This window comes from Rhinolophus ferrumequinum, chromosome 16 (genome assembly GCF_004115265.2).
Source record: "Rhinolophus ferrumequinum isolate MPI-CBG mRhiFer1 chromosome 16, mRhiFer1_v1.p, whole genome shotgun sequence".
Taxonomy (NCBI): domain Eukaryota; kingdom Metazoa; phylum Chordata; class Mammalia; order Chiroptera; family Rhinolophidae; genus Rhinolophus; species Rhinolophus ferrumequinum.
The window spans coordinates 54,664,750-54,680,746 of NC_046299.1; the positions used below are offsets into that span (position 1 = coordinate 54,664,750).

The following is a 15,997-nucleotide window of genomic DNA, read 5'->3' on the forward strand; positions in this document are numbered from 1 at the left end:
CATCGTGTGGATCTATGACAATTTGTTTATCCTCCCGTGGACAGGTATCTGAGCTATTTCCTGTTTTGGCTTTTACTAATAAAGCTGCAATGAACATTCTTAAACAAGTATTTTGTGGACATAAGCACTCATTTCTCTTGGGGATATGCCTAAGAGTAGCCTGCTAGATCATACGGTAAGTGAAGGTTTAACATTATAAAAACTGTCAGACTGTTCAGAATGGTGGTACCATTCCACACTGCCACCATCAGTACGTGAGTACCAGTTGCTTCAAATCTTTGCCAGCACCGGTTTTCAGTTTTACATTTTAATTTTTCTGGCAGTGGGTGGGGGTTAATTAGCAATTCCCTGATGACCAACAACTCCGAGCAACTTTTCATTTATTTATTGGCCATTAGAAGATATCCTTTTGTAAAGTTCCAATAGAAGTCTAGTCCTACTTTTAAAAATTGGGTTTTTCCTTACTGATTTGTAAGAACTCTTTCCGATATTCTGGATATAAGAGTCCCTTGTCAGATATATGCATTGTGACTATTTTTTCCCAGTTCAGGGCCTGCCTTTTCACTTTCGTCATGATGTCTTTTAGTGAGCAGTCAGGCTTTTCTAAAATGTCACCATTTACTCATCACATCGCCTCCCTGTGCAGAACCTTCAGTGGCTCCATGCTCCCCACAGCAGGACGCCCTCTACACCACAGCCTGAGTGGTCTTTTCCATAGCACCGGCCTGCACACCAACTGCGCTGGCTACCATTCCTGCTCATCACTCAGTGACGTCTTAGACAATGCTGTCTCATAGGGTGCTGTGAGGATTAGACATGAGGCAATCCACCTAAAGGACCTGAGACAGTGCTCGTGTGTCCCAGCAGCCACTACATGCAAGGTGCTTTTATCAGCACTCACCGGTCTTTCAAACAGAGGCCGCACTCAGGGATGAGCCCAGGCACTGTCACGGGGACATGCCAAGCTCACTGCCCTCGACTCTTTACCCAAGTTTCGGGACCAGATGAAACCACACCTTTCTTCGTAGTCCTCCCGAACCACACCCAAAGTGACGTCCTCCTCCTGATTTCCCACTGAACTCACTGTCTTTGCCGTTCATGTGACAGCATCCCGCCCTATGGTATTAGCTCTTCACAGATTAGTGGCTACTGACCTATCTAGACCGTGGGACCTTGGGAGCAGACTGTCTTGCAGTTCCTGATGCCTCCTCCCTGGTCTGATAAGAGTTTGGTACTCACTAGCCACTCAATGAACTTGTCAATTTCGTATATACTGTCAATTCTAAACTATGTACTATGTGAAGTAAGTACTGTAAGTACCAATCAAATTCAGAGTGAGACAAAACAGGACACTTCATGAAATTGGTGAAGTTTGTGCCAACTAAAGTAAAGTAATGGGAATTGCCTACAATTTCTTATGTCTCATCATCCAAGGGAGAAACAGCGTCTCTCAATTTATGCTCTATACAGCTATAATTTTACAATCTTTTGCAATAAAGATGTAACATGTTACCTGTACAATTAAAAATTTTGTTAGTTACAAGGCCAGTCCACATTAAACTCAGTGCTAGATAAACCCTTGTCACATGAAATATTTATTCCTGGAGATCTAACTTAATGGGGCTTCTCATTTTGGAAAAAGGTGCATATGTCAGAGGGGGGAGGGACAGAGTGTGAGTGTGTGTATGAGAGAGAGAGAGAGAGAGAGAGAGAGAGAGAGAGAGAGAGAGAGAGAGAGAAAGAGGACACCTAGGGGGGAGTCGGAGGAGGCAGGACGAGGGCAGCCATGCACTCAGGCTCACCTGTGCCCTTCCCAGGAGGGGCTCCACTTCTTTGTTATGCTCGATGGCGGTTTCAAAAGAATGAAGGAAATTTGATACTATAGGATCCACCACTTTTTTGTTGGTTTTGTATTTCTCATGAATTATCTTTAGTAATCCACATTTCTTTACAGTACCTGTAAGAGTTAATGTATTTAGCAAGGTTAAAGAAACGAGGTTCTTGGCTAGGCCGGCCCGAGGTTGCAGTCTGGTTAAGGAAATGCCTGCAATTACTACAGCAATGAAAGGTGAGACGTGCATTTCCTAACAGTGCATCAGGTGCTAGGCTCTAACGCCTAAATTTGCAAGAAAAAAGTTGACTCTGAAACACTGCACAATATTAATAAGCTAAACAGAAGCGAGTGAACAGAAAGGGATGCACCAAGCCTTTCCCGCACTCCGCTCACCATTGAAGGCTCCACAGTGATGGCAGGTGCTTTTCTTGCGGCACTTATCAGAGATTTTCTTCTTCAGTCCTCGCTTCTGGAGGTAGGTTAGGCCGGGCTTCTTTAGATAATCCAGAAACTGCTTCTTTTCCTCCTGGGACAGCATGATGTGGCAGCAGGCTTTGCAGATCATCTTTTAAAAATTAAAACAGATAAAAGGGCAAGAGAATGAAACTGCTACTATCCCTACCCCTTGCCCAGGTCACTTAACCAAGTGACCTCATCCACAGGTCTTCACAAAGATGCACACAGAGGCAGCCCGTGTTCACCGGAATGCTAGCCACCATCGGAGCTGGACAGTAGCGTTTTCATTAACTTTCGTTTACTTTCTTTGTGCTGTTTTGTGTTGCTTGAATTATTATTATTTTTTTTACAGTGTATATCTACTACCCACTGAGTGGAAATAAAGGAATAAAGAATCCTTAAGCAAATTAATTTATTGCAAGGTGAAGTAAGTGTTTAGTATAAAAATTCTCCCTGGACATACTGCCCACCACTCACAATTCCTAAGCTCACTCCAGCGTCCCTGATCGATAACTCCTAAGGTCATGCCTGGGAAATGAACACTCACACGCTTACCTGTAAGATGCCTATGACTGCTCTGAAGTACCCCACGTGAAAACATGGCAGTTCCAAGTCAATGTACCCGTAGTGGCCCAGACAGTCAGCCAAATTTTTCCCACAGGTTTCACAAGGACGGTCCTTCTCACTCGTACCCTTTGGATAAAAGCACACCCAATAATCCATGGAGACCACTAGACAGGAAAGTGGGACCCGTCACTCCTCACAGGGAGCCAGGTGACTCAGAATCACCTGGGAAGCTAAAGTGTATTCACATCCAACTGATCGAAGGACGAAGTCCCTGAGATGTGCAGGGGAATAAGGGAGATGGAAAAAAGCCCTTGCTTCTACAATCTGAGAAGCCATCAGCTTCGTCAGCACGTCCAAACGCATGGACCTGGGAAGGGGCGGGGTCTTACCATCCTATGGTCAAGTACCCCATACAGCAAGGGGGCGTGGTTGTTGTCCTGGCTGTACAGGTTCTTACTCACAACCTGGATGTGCGCCTGCTGGCGCATCTCCTCTGGTGACTTCATTCCAAAACAGATGTGGCTTCTGGAAGGGAAACAAACAGGAGCAATTACATCTAACCCACTTACCAAAAATGGCAATTACACGTGTGACCCACCATAACCAACCATACAGTTCCAACTCTACAGGCCTGCAATATATCTATGTTCCCCCATTATTAAATATATTCGAACCTGTCCTATTTTTCCTTGGTAGGCATCCCGTCATCCTGCTGGAATCATTTCCACTCTCACTATCAAATGAAATGGTGCTCACGGGTCTACGTGATGCTGTGAAGTCCAGTAAGAACATTCTCACTTTTACGCTGTCACACTAGCAGGTAACCCCCTCCTCACCCCGATCTTGAAATAGGATTTTCTTATCATGGCTTTGGTGACACCATACACTCTGAGTTTTCTTCCTCACTCTAGTTGTTCTTAAAGTCTCTTTTGTGGTTGCTTCTTCTACTGCCATCCCTTAAATACTGGCATCTCTCCCTACTTAGAGTTCTAACCCTCATCCTCTTTTCTTTTCATTCTGAATTTGCCTCCAGAGTGATTGCGTCACTCAAGTATATGCTGCTGTCTGTCTAATCTGTATCTTCCACTCCCCGCTACTTCTACTCAGCTGGAGACTGTACAGACACACCTCTTCTGGCAGCTACACTTGGCTATTCCACAGGCACCGCAAACACAACACATCTAAAACACAACCCAATACTCTCTCTCTCAAGTCTGTCCCTTCACTCATTCCCTCCCCCCTCCAAATTGGGGCTTTGCTGTGTGCGAGGCACCATTCTGAGGGGCTGAGAATACAGATTAGATAAGACAGACAAGGTTCCTGAAAACATGGAGCTCACAGCTCAGGGTGGGAAAGACAGACAATAAAGAAATCGATACACGATAGTGAATAAATGCAGAGAATGAAAATTGTGTGAAGTGGTAGAGAGAGTCTGAGGAGCCTACTTTACGTGGTGTGGTCAGAAAGTCACTCGGTAAAACTGACATTTGAGCTGAATTTTGAGTTAGTAGCCAGTCATAAGATGACCAGGAGGTTGATTATTTGACGTAGAGCACAAGGAGGGCAAGGGCCCCAGGGCAAGCACGAGGTTGGCATTTTCAAGGAACCAAACGAAACCTATACCACAGCCCGGAAAGCTAATGGTACAAGACGAAGTCAGTGAGGTGTGCAGGGGCCAGGTCAGGCAGGGCTTGGGTACTTTATACCAGGAAACGTAAATACCAGTGCAATGGACAGCTGCTAGATTCTAGGTTGAAGTGTCAAGGATCTAACTGGCATCATAACAGACTCACTAGGGTCGCTTTGTGAGAATAGATGACATGTGAATACAGGCAGGGGCTGGGGTGAGTGTGACGGTCCCGGTGGGTATAAGGCGACCACCTGGGAGGATCCATCCAGGTGAGACACAAGTTCCTCACTCCAGTGAATAGTCTCCATCTGCCCAGCTGCCCAAGCAAGAAATTCTGTGTGCCAACCTCCTGTCTCTCGTACACACTCTGACCAGTTTTATACCCGAAGCTCCTGAAACCCACTTCTCTCCAGTGACTACCCCTCCAGTGCACACTACCATCACCCCCGGCCTGGATCCCAGCAGTGGCCTCCAAGCCTTTTCTCTTACTTTGTTCCTCTGAGAATCAAAACAGATCTTTTAGAAGAAGAAGTCTTAGCAGGACAACTCCCTGCTTAATTAAAATCCTTCACCGTCTACAAGATCACTCCGGACGCAGGTTCAAATCTTCTGCTTCCTTCTCACCCCCCACCCCTTTTCTTTTTCCCTCCAGCACGCTCTTTGAAGAAGGCCGTTTGGTCTGCTTTTTCCTGCCTGACCCTGTTTCCCACCTGGTGCTCTCAGAAGCCCCGAACGCCTACCCTTGTCCTTGCACTTGTCATGCCCAACGCTGACTGGTCTATCTTCTCCAACTCGATAAGGACAGAAAAACCTTATGTCGCATTTCCAAGGTTTACCACTGGGCCTAGCACACAGTACCTTCCTCAGTAAATGTCTACTGCAAGAACGAGTAAATTCGTTTTTCTACTGGGAGAGGTAAGGAGAGGCCACCGCCTAATGCGTAAGTGCTGACGGAGAAGGCGCAGAAGGCAGCGTCACTTCTGAGACCGCTAACCCATGTGCCAACGAAACAACTTTCTAGCTGGCAACTCGATCCTTTTTCAGCCAGATTGCCTCCCCGTCCTGTGCTCCGCAGCACAACCAGAATTAGACGGGCCCTGCCCCCGACTGCTCCCCACGCCGCAGTGTTGAAGAATTCACGGGAAGAAAGGGAGGGATCATCGTGTGACCTCGGGAGAACTCGAGCTCCGGCCCACGATGTGCGCATCGCCAAGGCTCACGCCACATGCCGCCTTCTCCGCGCAAGCCCAGGGACCATGCCAGCCTGCAGTCCCGCAGGGGCTGAAACAGCGACTGGTCAATGTCCTGTGACCTATCCTGGTACTTCTGATCTTTGCCCGCACCCCCCGCTGCTTCCTGGCCTACCCCTTACAAATGACCCTCACCTCTGACGCCTGGAGAGCCGGGACCCCTGACCTCGGAGCCCCTGCCCTTAATTTTTCCGCCCTTTGACCCTTCTTGTTCCAGCTTACATTTTCTTGGCCACATCCGTTTCCCGGAACTGCTCCTTCACCATGGTGACGGCTGCCCTCCTCGAGACTCGGGGAGCTGGATTAGAGACACCAATGCCTCCCTCACCTCGGAGGGTTGCTTCTCGGAGAGTTGCTTCTGGACTCACCAACACATCCGCGGCATCCTCTCGGCCACCGTAAAGCGCCTCACGTGGCCACTTCCTCTTCCGCTACTCGCCGGAGCATCTGTCAAGAGAGGCTTCCGGCACGCGGCGTTTTGCGTTCTCCCTACACTGCCATCTAGCGGCACCTCTTTGAAACTGCAGCAATTCTTGCGCTGTATTTTCAAAATCCCATTTCAGCTCCTTTTCTCTAGGTTATGTGACACTTGCAGGGAAAATACAACCCATTGCCTCAGGACTTTTAGACAACCAGAGAGCCCAAAATTGCATAAACTGGAAAGTCGTTATTATCAACAATAATACCATTTTAATTAAGAGCCTCTACTTGTTTAAGGAAAGGTGGAGGCTAAAATGAAACTGCCCAAGGAACAGGGGCCACCATCTGGACAACGGATGGAAGAAATAAAAAGGGCAGAAAGCCGTGCGTGCTCTTCCAATTCACAAAATTATTTTGAAAAGAAAAAGATTTAAATTCATATTCTTGATTACAAAAACAGAAGCTGAACTTGTCAGTTTACAGTGCAAAGTGAGCCGTAGTGAGCTGGGAAAACAAGATGAGGGGAGACTAGGAAGTGAAGATGATTCGTATATTGAAATAAGTTGCTCGCCTACTATCTGTGACAACCTGTGGGAAGTGATCCTAGTGTGACATTTTAGTGCACGAGACTAGCAAGGAAACTACACCACCATAGGATTCAGCGCTACAGAACCTGAAACTTCTTTACTGTTTGTGAGAAACTCTAAATAAAACGCAATACAGTGGTTCAATACTTTTGAATTTTAAGAAGGGATGCTATCTCATTTTCAGACTCCATGGATCCTGACTAATAAAACAATAACGTCACAGACGAACAGCAAAGCAAATCAGATTTTCTTAACCTATGTCAGCAGTCGATCACTTAATGTATCTTTGGAGTAATGTCGACAATACTATACCAACAAGATTTGATGTGTGACTAGAGGTTAAAGGCGAGGGTTCTGGAACCACACGGTGCCTCCACAGTTTAGGTATCACCACTTAAAAGTTGTGTGACTTGGGAAAGTTATTTAATTTCATTGTCTTAGTTTCCTCATCTATTAAAGGTGGGAAGTAATAGGTGCCCTATTTCTTACATTTGGTGGCAAGGTTAAATGGCATAATGAAGGTAAAAGTAATCAGAATGTAACAGGCACATAGCAATCACTCAATGAATATTAACTATTCTTATTGTTCTGAGGAATATAGGAAAGCTGGCCTCAAAGCCTGTACCCTGGTCTCTTGGTCCACACTAATCTTTTGGAAGTTCTTTACTAATGTCTCTCTTTGAACATGCACACTTTTGTTCTTTATCTTTACATGTCTGTTTCACCGTGAACAACTAAATTTCTGAATGAAGCAAGTACTTATCAAAAACTCGGTTTTTGTACGGGCTAAGATTTTTCAGAAAAAGATAATTTTTTTAATCAGAAAATCAACAGAGAATCAATCAGAAATCAATCAGAAAAGTAATACTTAGCAATAAATGAAAACGGTCAGTTTTGTATACTTGAAATAAACGTTTTGACAGTGTTTCTGCAGTTTTTTTTTAGCTGTAAAATGAAAAGGCTGATCGACAGGGACTTCTAAGACGTCTTCCAGCTTCAACTCGGATGGAGGCAATTTAAACTATAATTCGGTTTACCGGAATTTAAGTATGGATAATTCAGATACGTAATTAAATTTAACTGAAATTGAACATATGCTCGCGTAAACCCGGTGCGCTCAAGCTGTTCCGCCTCCGGATTGGCCAGGCTGGGGTGTGGCCAAAGATAGATGAGGCGGGGCCTTAGGCACTTTCAATCCGGCATTTGCGTGGTCGGCCTCGCAGCACGGCCACGCCCCCACGCCGGCACCGCCCGGGGTCCTTCCGTACGCGTTGATATGATTGGCCGGCGAATAGTGGCTCTCTTTTCCCCCCTGGCTGCTTGAAGGCCCGCTGCCATCATGGTGAGTTTCCCCGCATCTAGGCAGTAATCCGCCGCGTATCCGAGCCATCCTTCGTTCCTCCGTCCCGCCGTCTGTGCTACGTCTGCCCGAAACCTTTTTGTTCTTCCCTGGCCGTGTCTGTCAGACCGATTTCCGAGGGCTCCGGAGCCGCCGGCGGGGCGTCCAGGCTGCGCTCCCGACCCGGACACGCCGGGATTCAGAGTCGAGGGCCCGGGGACTGAGGGAGCGGTCGTTGCGTTTGTCGGCTCCATGGAGCCTAGTGGATTGGATTGGGTGGGGTGGGGTGGGAGTGGGGTGAAACCCCGTACCCGCAGTCGCGGTTGGGATGGGCGGCTTGCAGGTGATGGCAGCCCAGGAGGGGACGAGAGTGCCGGCAGCCCCCGGTGGAGTTGCAGCGAATGGAACCGTTCCCATGTGTAAGCTAGAATATTGTCAGCTGATTGGAATCTCTTGGTTCACAGTGGGGAAACTGAGGCCCTGGAAAGAGGATTCCCGAGTCGCTAGTTAGCTCCGTCATTTGAAAGGGTCAGCACCCGTTTTTAATCGCCCTCCACTTCTGAGCCAGTTCTTCCTCTGATTCTCAATGTTCAAGAGTTGAGTACTGTTGAACTTATTTTGGTGCGGTTTTTCAAAAAATTGAAATCCAGCAATCAGTCGGTGCCATGAAAGCTAGCCATTCTCTGTCTTTCTGGTAACATTGTTTTCTTTCGTCAGTGTAAACTCGCTAAATGCCCACTTTCCTTGGTCCTTACCGTGTAAGCGAGCTGTCGGGCCGTTCAGAAGGGAATAGCTCTGTGGGCTGTAGAGTTGGTCTTTCAGGAAAGGTAGTGTCCATGCAGGTAGCACAACGTTTGTGTCAACTTTGTGCAGTGTGCTTAAACACGGTGCTGGACTATAACGTTTGTGTGAGTCGGAGTTCTCCAGAGAAGTGGTTCTTAATTCGGGGTTCTTTTTGCCCCAAAGGGGACAGTTGGCAAAGTCCGGAGACACTTTTGGTTAGGACTGCAGTGGGGGTGCTACCAGCATCTAGTGGTTAGAGGCCAAGGTTGCTGCTACTACCCAGAATGCTTAGGACAGTCCCTGCAACAAAGAATTTGCTGGACCAAAATATCAGTAGTGCCCAGGTTGAGAAATCCTGCACCATGCATGGTGATTCCTGTAACAAAGTGAAGTAACCCGGAGGCGCACAAAGCTGTTGAGTGCATGTTCTTGGTAGAGTTTGTGTATCTTAGGTGTGTCGTGTGAGGTCGGTGCTGTGCTAAGTGGTTTGTGCTAAGCAGTTTGCTTTGTTTCTTGAAGGTTTTCTGCTACTAGTCCGGGTGGCTCTTGAATATTGGAAGTGTCCTGCAGCTGAGGAATTGAGTTTTAAACATCATCTAATTTGTCCACATGGTTAGTGTCCGTAATTTGGACAGAGCACTTCTAGATCTTGGAAAATCACCGCAAGGCCAAGAAAAGGTTGAGTGGTTTTATTAACTGGTGTGTTGTGTTTTCAGAACGACACAGTAACTATTCGGACCAGGAAGTTCATGACCAATAGACTACTTCAACGGAAACAGATGGTAAGGAAGGGGCACATGGAAGGTTAACTTTCACTCACTTTTAAAGATGTTTCGTTGTCACATTAAACTTGATCTTTCCTTTTAGGTCATCGACGTCCTTCACCCTGGGAAGGCAACAGTACCGAAGACAGAAATTCGGGAAAAACTAGCCAAAATGTACAAGACCACACCAGATGTCATCTTTGTATTTGGATTCAGAACCCATTTCGGTGGTGGCAAGACAACTGGCTTTGGCATGATTTATGATTCCTTGGATTACGCAAAGAAAAATGAGCCCAAACATAGACTTGCAAGAGTAAGTGTCCCCATTTTAACAGCTGCTGGAGACTTGTCAGTAGCATTGTGTGTGGGTGCAGTAGAATGAACAAGAGCAGGCAGTCTGAGGAGGGACAGCATACAGACCTAAAGACTCTTCTGGGGTCCAGAGAAAAGGTTCTTTGATAAAGGTAGATACGGGGCTTCAGCAGTGGCGTCTGCAGCATTGGAGCTGAATCTAGAAGGGCAGGTAAAGTGGTAGTTGTGGATATAGGAACTGAAAATAGGGATGAGTTTGGAATGGTAGGTTGGCATTAAAAAAAGTGATCTTACTACCTGAGGTCTGCGTTTGGCCTTACCTCCCATAGGTAGCCAGGAACTAGGAAAGGTTTCTTATAATTTACTGCCTGTTGAGGCAGTAGAGTGAACCACGGCAGTGGACTGAGCAAGCTTCCTAGCTTCCATTCTAGGCAGTGAACTAGCAAATGGGTTGTTACTTTGAAATACCTAAGTTTGTCCTTTTAGCCCTTCTCCCTGCTGTTAGCTAAATCTTTCCGTAGAAGAGCTGTGAGGGAAATCACAGTGATGTGGTAGGTGATACCTGTACTCGTTTTAATTGGGTGGTCGGAGGCTGAGGAGGTGACAGTGAAGCTGAGATCTCGGTCAGGATTTGGAAGCAGTCCTGTAGGCAGCAGGAACAGCAAGTGCGAAGGTGGGCAGAGCGAAGAAGAGTAGATTATAGCAGTCTCCATGGCGGTGGGTAGAGCCCTTGGGAAAGGCTTCTGGGTCCGCTGGGAATAATCTGGAGAGGAAATGGAAGACACCCTAAAGGGAAACCAAAATGTGGGGCCCTTGTGAGCTGTAGGTTCAAGGCGGGACAGTAACAGCCAGTCTCCTGAACTACCATGCAGTGAGTGTTGAATAGACATTTGTTTCCTGTGCTGTTATTCTGTACGTACTGTTTATTAATTTAACGATCCTTTCTTTCAAACAAGTATTAAGTGTACTTGAAAAGTTTTGATTTGTAGGGGTGGCTGGTTAGCTCAGTTGGTTAGAGCGCGGTGCTCTTAACAACATGGTTGCCAGTTCGATCCCTGCATGGGCCACTGTGAGCTGTGTCCTCCCCAACTAGATGGAAACAACTACTTGACTTGAAGCTGATGGGTCCTGGAAAAACACACTTGAAAAGTTTTGATTTGTGAAGCTGCATTTCTTGAGCTCCAACTCGGTTCATTTTCCTACCAGATTAATGGGTAATGATGAGTTGATGTTTGCAAATATGTAATATATTCCTTTCTCCTTCAGCATGGCCTGTATGAGAAGAAAAAGACCTCAAGAAAACAGCGAAAGGAACGCAAGAACAGAATGAAGAAAGTTAGGGGGACTGCAAAGGCCAATGTTGGTGCTGGCAAAAAGGTATGGTTCCTCAGGGAAAAGACAGAAATGTCAACTGCAGGTCTTTAGTTTCTAGAAAAGGAGGGGTTTTGTTTTCTTAATAACCTTTGTTAATGTTTCTTCTTTTCCCACTTCTTCTGGATTACAGAAGGTAACGTGTTTTGAGAAGCAACATAACGTAGTATCTTAACACCTCAGTAAAGTAGCTTCTCCACAGTAGCTTCGCCGCAGCTCACAGATTAGCACAACACGGGGGCCACATTGGTTCAGTGATCCTGGTGGGCGCTTCGCAAGCCCAGTCAAGGAGAGTTCATTTTACTGCTAATCGGCATAGACTTACAGGGGGCGCAGAGCTAGTTCCCCGAGACTTATTTTAAAATGGACAACTGGTTTAAGAAGCAGGTGAATCAATGTGGCCCATGTTTTCCTGGCATGCTGGAGAGGTCCCTGAAATCTCAACTCGCTTTCCTCTCCAGTTAGCCAAGACTTAAGTGATTCTAATGATAAGCAGCTTTTTACCAGCTTTGCCTAGCTAACTAAATAGTTAATTGGAATTAAGGTGTTGGGTTGTTAAATTAAGTAATCAAGTGTTCTGTGAACTTTTTTTTTGCCTTTTCCCTCTACTTTCTTGGATTTCTTGTTCATCAGAAATGAAGTGTCTAGCAGGTACTGAGATGTGAGCACGGTGTGGGGATGCATCACCCTCCCTAAGTTTGCTTTGATGCTTTGCATGTTGGCTTTTGAACGACAGTTTTATAGTACGATCTGTTATAACACCACTACTGTTTTAAAATAGTATATTATGAACAGAGGAGCAAACCTTTCAATCACACTTACTTTGGAAACTCAGAAATGCATGTTATGTTGTGAAGTTGACCCACTGGAGGAAGGTGGACACCCTACTGAGTAGGCACCTTTTAACTTACACTTGGGACGCGCTGGGTCCCAGAGAGTTATGTACTCAGGAAATGGCTTTAGTTAACATGGGGCTTGAGAAGAGTCCTCATTCAGTTACGAGCAATCTTTTCTTTGGGGACTTAGGTCCATTCTCTGGCAGTTCTGGTAATAAACTAGTCCAGGAAATCTGGCAAAGCCTGTGTCCTGGGATCATCCACTCAAAGCCACCTTTTAGCCTCTCCTTTACCATTCCACTGTTTTTTATTGATCTCGTAACTTTCCATCTGATGCCTTTTTTTAATTGAAAAATTCCCAGTATAATTGTATATTCACGTTAAAGCCCTATATCAGTAGCTTTCCCCATAAATATTTGGTCAGTATGGTCCTCTATCCATTTTAAACACATTTTTCCACATTTTGGCAGCCCAAATGGCTAAACTGTCAAGTGTGCTGAGCCTGGGTTCGGGGGAGTAGGGTTTTGAAATGGTGGTCACTGCCCTGTGTGGTTCCTCTAACTGTGACTCCCGCTGGGCCAGGCAGTAAACCCGGTCTGCCTGTCGGAACACTCGTCACGTTGGCTTCCCAGTGCTGTGGACTTCCAGTAACAGCCAGCCTGCTGGAGGAACTATTTCTGCTGGAGCCTCTCCTGTTGGAGGCTGATGATACCTATTGACAGCAGTTTTGGAGCTTGCGAAAAAGAAGCAGTGTTTGTCTTCTGATCTGGATCTGAAAGATGTTTTTAACACATTCTTTTCTTCATTATCCGTTGAGTCTCACGTTAGTGCTCAGTGGTGACAAGTGCAAAGGGGCCACCTGTGGGGACCTGAGCCATCACTGTCCCTACTCTAGGTTGCACGGGTGCATTTCACTAGCACTGCTCTGAAAAGCCGGCTGGAAAATGAATGCATAATGAGCACATGTATTTTTTGGCTCAAAACGAAGTCAGGCATATTAATGTTCTTTTTATTTCAGTTTTTGTGTGGATATTTTGTTCTTAGCTTTGGGGTGCAATAAGAGTTATTTTAAATTAAGGAACAGTCTCAACGTTTGAAGAACTGTTGAAGCATTTTTATTGGAGCTAAATCCTGCCTCTTTTTAAATACTAATTTGCACTCTTTTTCTTGGCTGTGAATGGTGGCTTTCAAAGTATTGAACTGAGACAGGTTTTAAAAGACTTGCCTGATCATTTAGAACTCACCCATTGTGGTTAAGTTAGACTTTAGTCTTGGGTGATTCCCAGGTCTGTGGATGGTCCCAGTGTGCCCAGCACAAGGGCAGAGCAGAGGGACCAAGGCTCAGTTGTGCCTACTCGTGTAAGTAAGCAGTGGCTTGCCTCGGTTGGCACTACGTTGGGCATTATGATCTGTTCATTTTGAAGGCTTCAGGCCACCTTGTTTGCATAAGACCCACGGTAATCAGGCAAGGTATTCTCAAAATTGGGAGTAATAAAATCAGTGAGTGTGTCTAAGGAGTTCTCTATATACGATTGCAAAGAACAGAACGATCATCTTAAAGGTATCTGATTGCATGCACGTAAATGTAGATTATTTTGGAGGTTGGAAAGGGACTATTAATAAATGTTTGTTTTTTTCCTTCTTCCCTCCTTTCTCCCTTCCCTGCCACTGATTCAGTGAGGTGGAGATTGGATGACAGGTATAATTCAAGCTTTTCATTTAGATCACTAGAATCCTTGGTTTACTGATGCAGTAATTTAAAAGTAGAGCATGTGAAATAAATTTAGATGTAGATTTACGAATGCTCTCAAGAGTTGTAGTGTCTAAAATACTAAGCAACGTGGTTTTGTTTTTAAAATTTAGTAATGTTTAGTTATTGTGTTATTCTTAGCTTGAATGTTTAATTTCTTGATGTTACGATCATACAAAGTTAACCTAACTCTAGGTTACTAATACTTGTTTTGCATGAGTGTCATTTTGTTGAACTTTGAACTTTAATTTTTAAAGTTCAGTTCAGCCCTTGCTAACTAAATTTTTTTTCTTCGATTTACAGAAGGAGTAAAGATTCGTCAGTGACTGTGGTGATTGAGCAGATTTTCCATGAGAGGGCTAATAAACTAAGAACTTTTATGTGTCTGGTTGTTTGAAATATGTTTTAAATTACACTGGGAGTATAATTCATTTGTCTTCTGTTTAGCAGATTGCTGCCCAAGTTCAGGTGTTCCATTAGGCATTCAGTGAAAACTTGGTATGTTGGGGTGGTTGGTGTTTGTCCTTCCCTTTAATAGCACGACGATGTCAGGTGTAGAGTATGGGCTACATGAGAGCAGTAGGGCCAGCCTGGGGTGCTTATGTTAATATTTGCCATCAGGATAGTTTGTCAGTCTCTGAAAAGAGACACTTAAAATCTGAATTGCTCTTTGCTCTTTCTAGAACCCCATTAGTTTTTGTAACTGAAAACATTTGCTGGCTTCAATAGAAATTAAAACTATTAAGTCACGTTTTCATAATTTATCCTATATAGGATCTTTCACAACTGTTTTTTGTGCGTTGCAGGTTTATGCTTAAGGGGGAAAATGAGTGGTTTATTATGAGTAGGAATTTGAAACAGGGTCTATCTAGTGTAATGACTATTCGGGTGTAGTGTATAATTGCTTGGTGAAACTGATTGTACATGCTTTTTATGAAACATAGGGTTATCTAGTGTTGCTTTTTCTTTGCCAGATGCTGAATCTCAGATGGTATTTTCAGGCATCAGGGTTGAGGGCCCAAACTGTGGGTTATTGGGGTTGGGAGATTTAAGGAACGGTGGTTTTAGGGTTACTGTATGGGTTGAGGTCCCTTTTGAGAGGATAGAAAGTGTGAGTTGGAGAGCTTGAGTGCTTGGGGTGGGGGCAAGAGGTATTAATGGCTTAAGGATTTTGGGTGCTTTTTTTTTCCTGAAGTTGATTGGTTTGTAGTTTTGGTGGGTCCATCTGGGAATCAAGCTTATAAATGCTATTAAGAACCTTGGTCGTGGATGAAAAGCTCCAGAGAAACTTCAGGAAACAGTGGAGGACTTGAAAGACCTAGTAGAGACATGAAAGCAAGAATTGAGGCAATAAAAAGCCTATCAGAGGATTGCTGGAAGGAATGGTGGTTGTATATTTTAGAGGAAAGGATGGTAAGAAGCCCTGACTGAAGGAGCCACGAACGGGAGGGCCAGGATGCGAATAAGTGAGGGCTGAACCTGCTGGCCAGGGCGGGGCGGGTGTAGTGCCAGCATTTGAGGTTATGCTGAAGCTACATACTTGGGTTTGTGGGACCCATGGCCCGTTGGGTTCCCTTGCAAGGACCAGGAAATACCAGATGGTCTACTTGTAGGGCGAGTGGAGGGGTGGGGGATGGAGGCATTCCAGCTTCGGTTTTCACCCAAATGACGAATGGGTGTCCAGTAGAGGATTTGAGGGTTTCGGCATGTGTAGCAGAGCAGTGCATGGAGGACAGGGGCCATTCATGCTTGGTGGCAGATGTTGCAGTCTCGTGTGTCGGTGTGGGAGCAGAGGACAGGTGAGCAGTGTGCATGGGCAAGATGGAAGATACTGGGAGAGGTGGTATTGGAGCTGGCCCAGGCCGGGCAGCCGCTGAAGCTGGGAGTAGGTTTGGAAGGGGAGGTCCTAAGAGTTGGTCGCAGTTCAGGAGCAGAGCTAGTGGAAGCAGTGGAGCAAGAACTGACACGTAACAGGTGGTTTGCAGAGGGCACAGCTGCAGGGGGCCTGAATGGAAGTGAAGTTTGGCCACAAAGTCACAAGGTGCAGAGGCTTTTTCTATTGGGATGTGCTCAGGGAGGGCAGTTTGTGGTCATTCAG

At 45.6% G+C, this 15,997-nt stretch overlaps 2 protein-coding genes across 7 annotated transcripts in view; one reads left to right on the forward strand and one right to left on the reverse strand.

The window, feature by feature from the left end:
- The window catches only part of POLR3A (RNA polymerase III subunit A), a 42,397-nt gene extending 36,255 nt beyond the window's left edge, over nt 1-6,142 (reverse strand). For both annotated transcript variants that reach the window (XM_033130566.1, XM_033130567.1), the window contains exons 1-5: nt 5,960-6,142; nt 3,247-3,382; nt 2,846-2,983; nt 2,228-2,399; nt 1,803-1,957 (exon numbers count right to left, since the gene is read on the reverse strand). In XM_033130566.1, coding sequence (XP_032986457.1) covers nt 1,803-1,957; nt 2,228-2,399; nt 2,846-2,983; nt 3,247-3,382; nt 5,960-6,003 — 645 coding nt within the window. In that variant the 5' untranslated portion in view covers nt 6,004-6,142. The remainder of the gene's footprint in view (nt 1-1,802; nt 1,958-2,227; nt 2,400-2,845; nt 2,984-3,246; nt 3,383-5,959) is intronic.
- Nucleotides 6,143-7,991: 1,849 nt separating this feature from the next.
- On the forward strand, nt 7,992-14,285 carry RPS24 (ribosomal protein S24). Of its 5 annotated transcripts, XM_033131163.1 has the most exons (8): nt 7,992-8,086; nt 9,583-9,648; nt 9,734-9,943; nt 11,209-11,319; nt 11,447-11,449; nt 11,947-11,964; nt 13,827-13,848; nt 14,203-14,285. In XM_033131163.1, exons 1-6 carry the CDS (start codon nt 8,084-8,086, stop codon nt 11,950-11,952), a joined length of 399 nt encoding a protein of 132 aa, XP_032987054.1. In that variant the 5' UTR covers nt 7,992-8,083; the 3' UTR covers nt 11,953-11,964; nt 13,827-13,848; nt 14,203-14,285. The 5 variants fall into 5 exon arrangements, with proteins under 5 accessions (XP_032987054.1, XP_032987056.1, XP_032987055.1 ...); XM_033131165.1 differs by lacking the exon at nt 11,947-11,964; XM_033131164.1 differs by lacking the exon at nt 11,447-11,449.
- Nucleotides 14,286-15,997: the final 1,712 nt, after the last annotated feature.

Excerpts from the sequence above, each read along its gene's own strand:
- RPS24 (XM_033131163.1), top strand. Across the intron at positions 9,649-9,733 it reads TACTTCAACGGAAACAGATG|GTCATCGACGTCCTTCACCC; the intron begins GTAAGGAAGGGG and ends CTTTCCTTTTAG. Across the intron at positions 9,944-11,208 it reads CCAAACATAGACTTGCAAGA|CATGGCCTGTATGAGAAGAA; the intron begins GTAAGTGTCCCC and ends TTTCTCCTTCAG.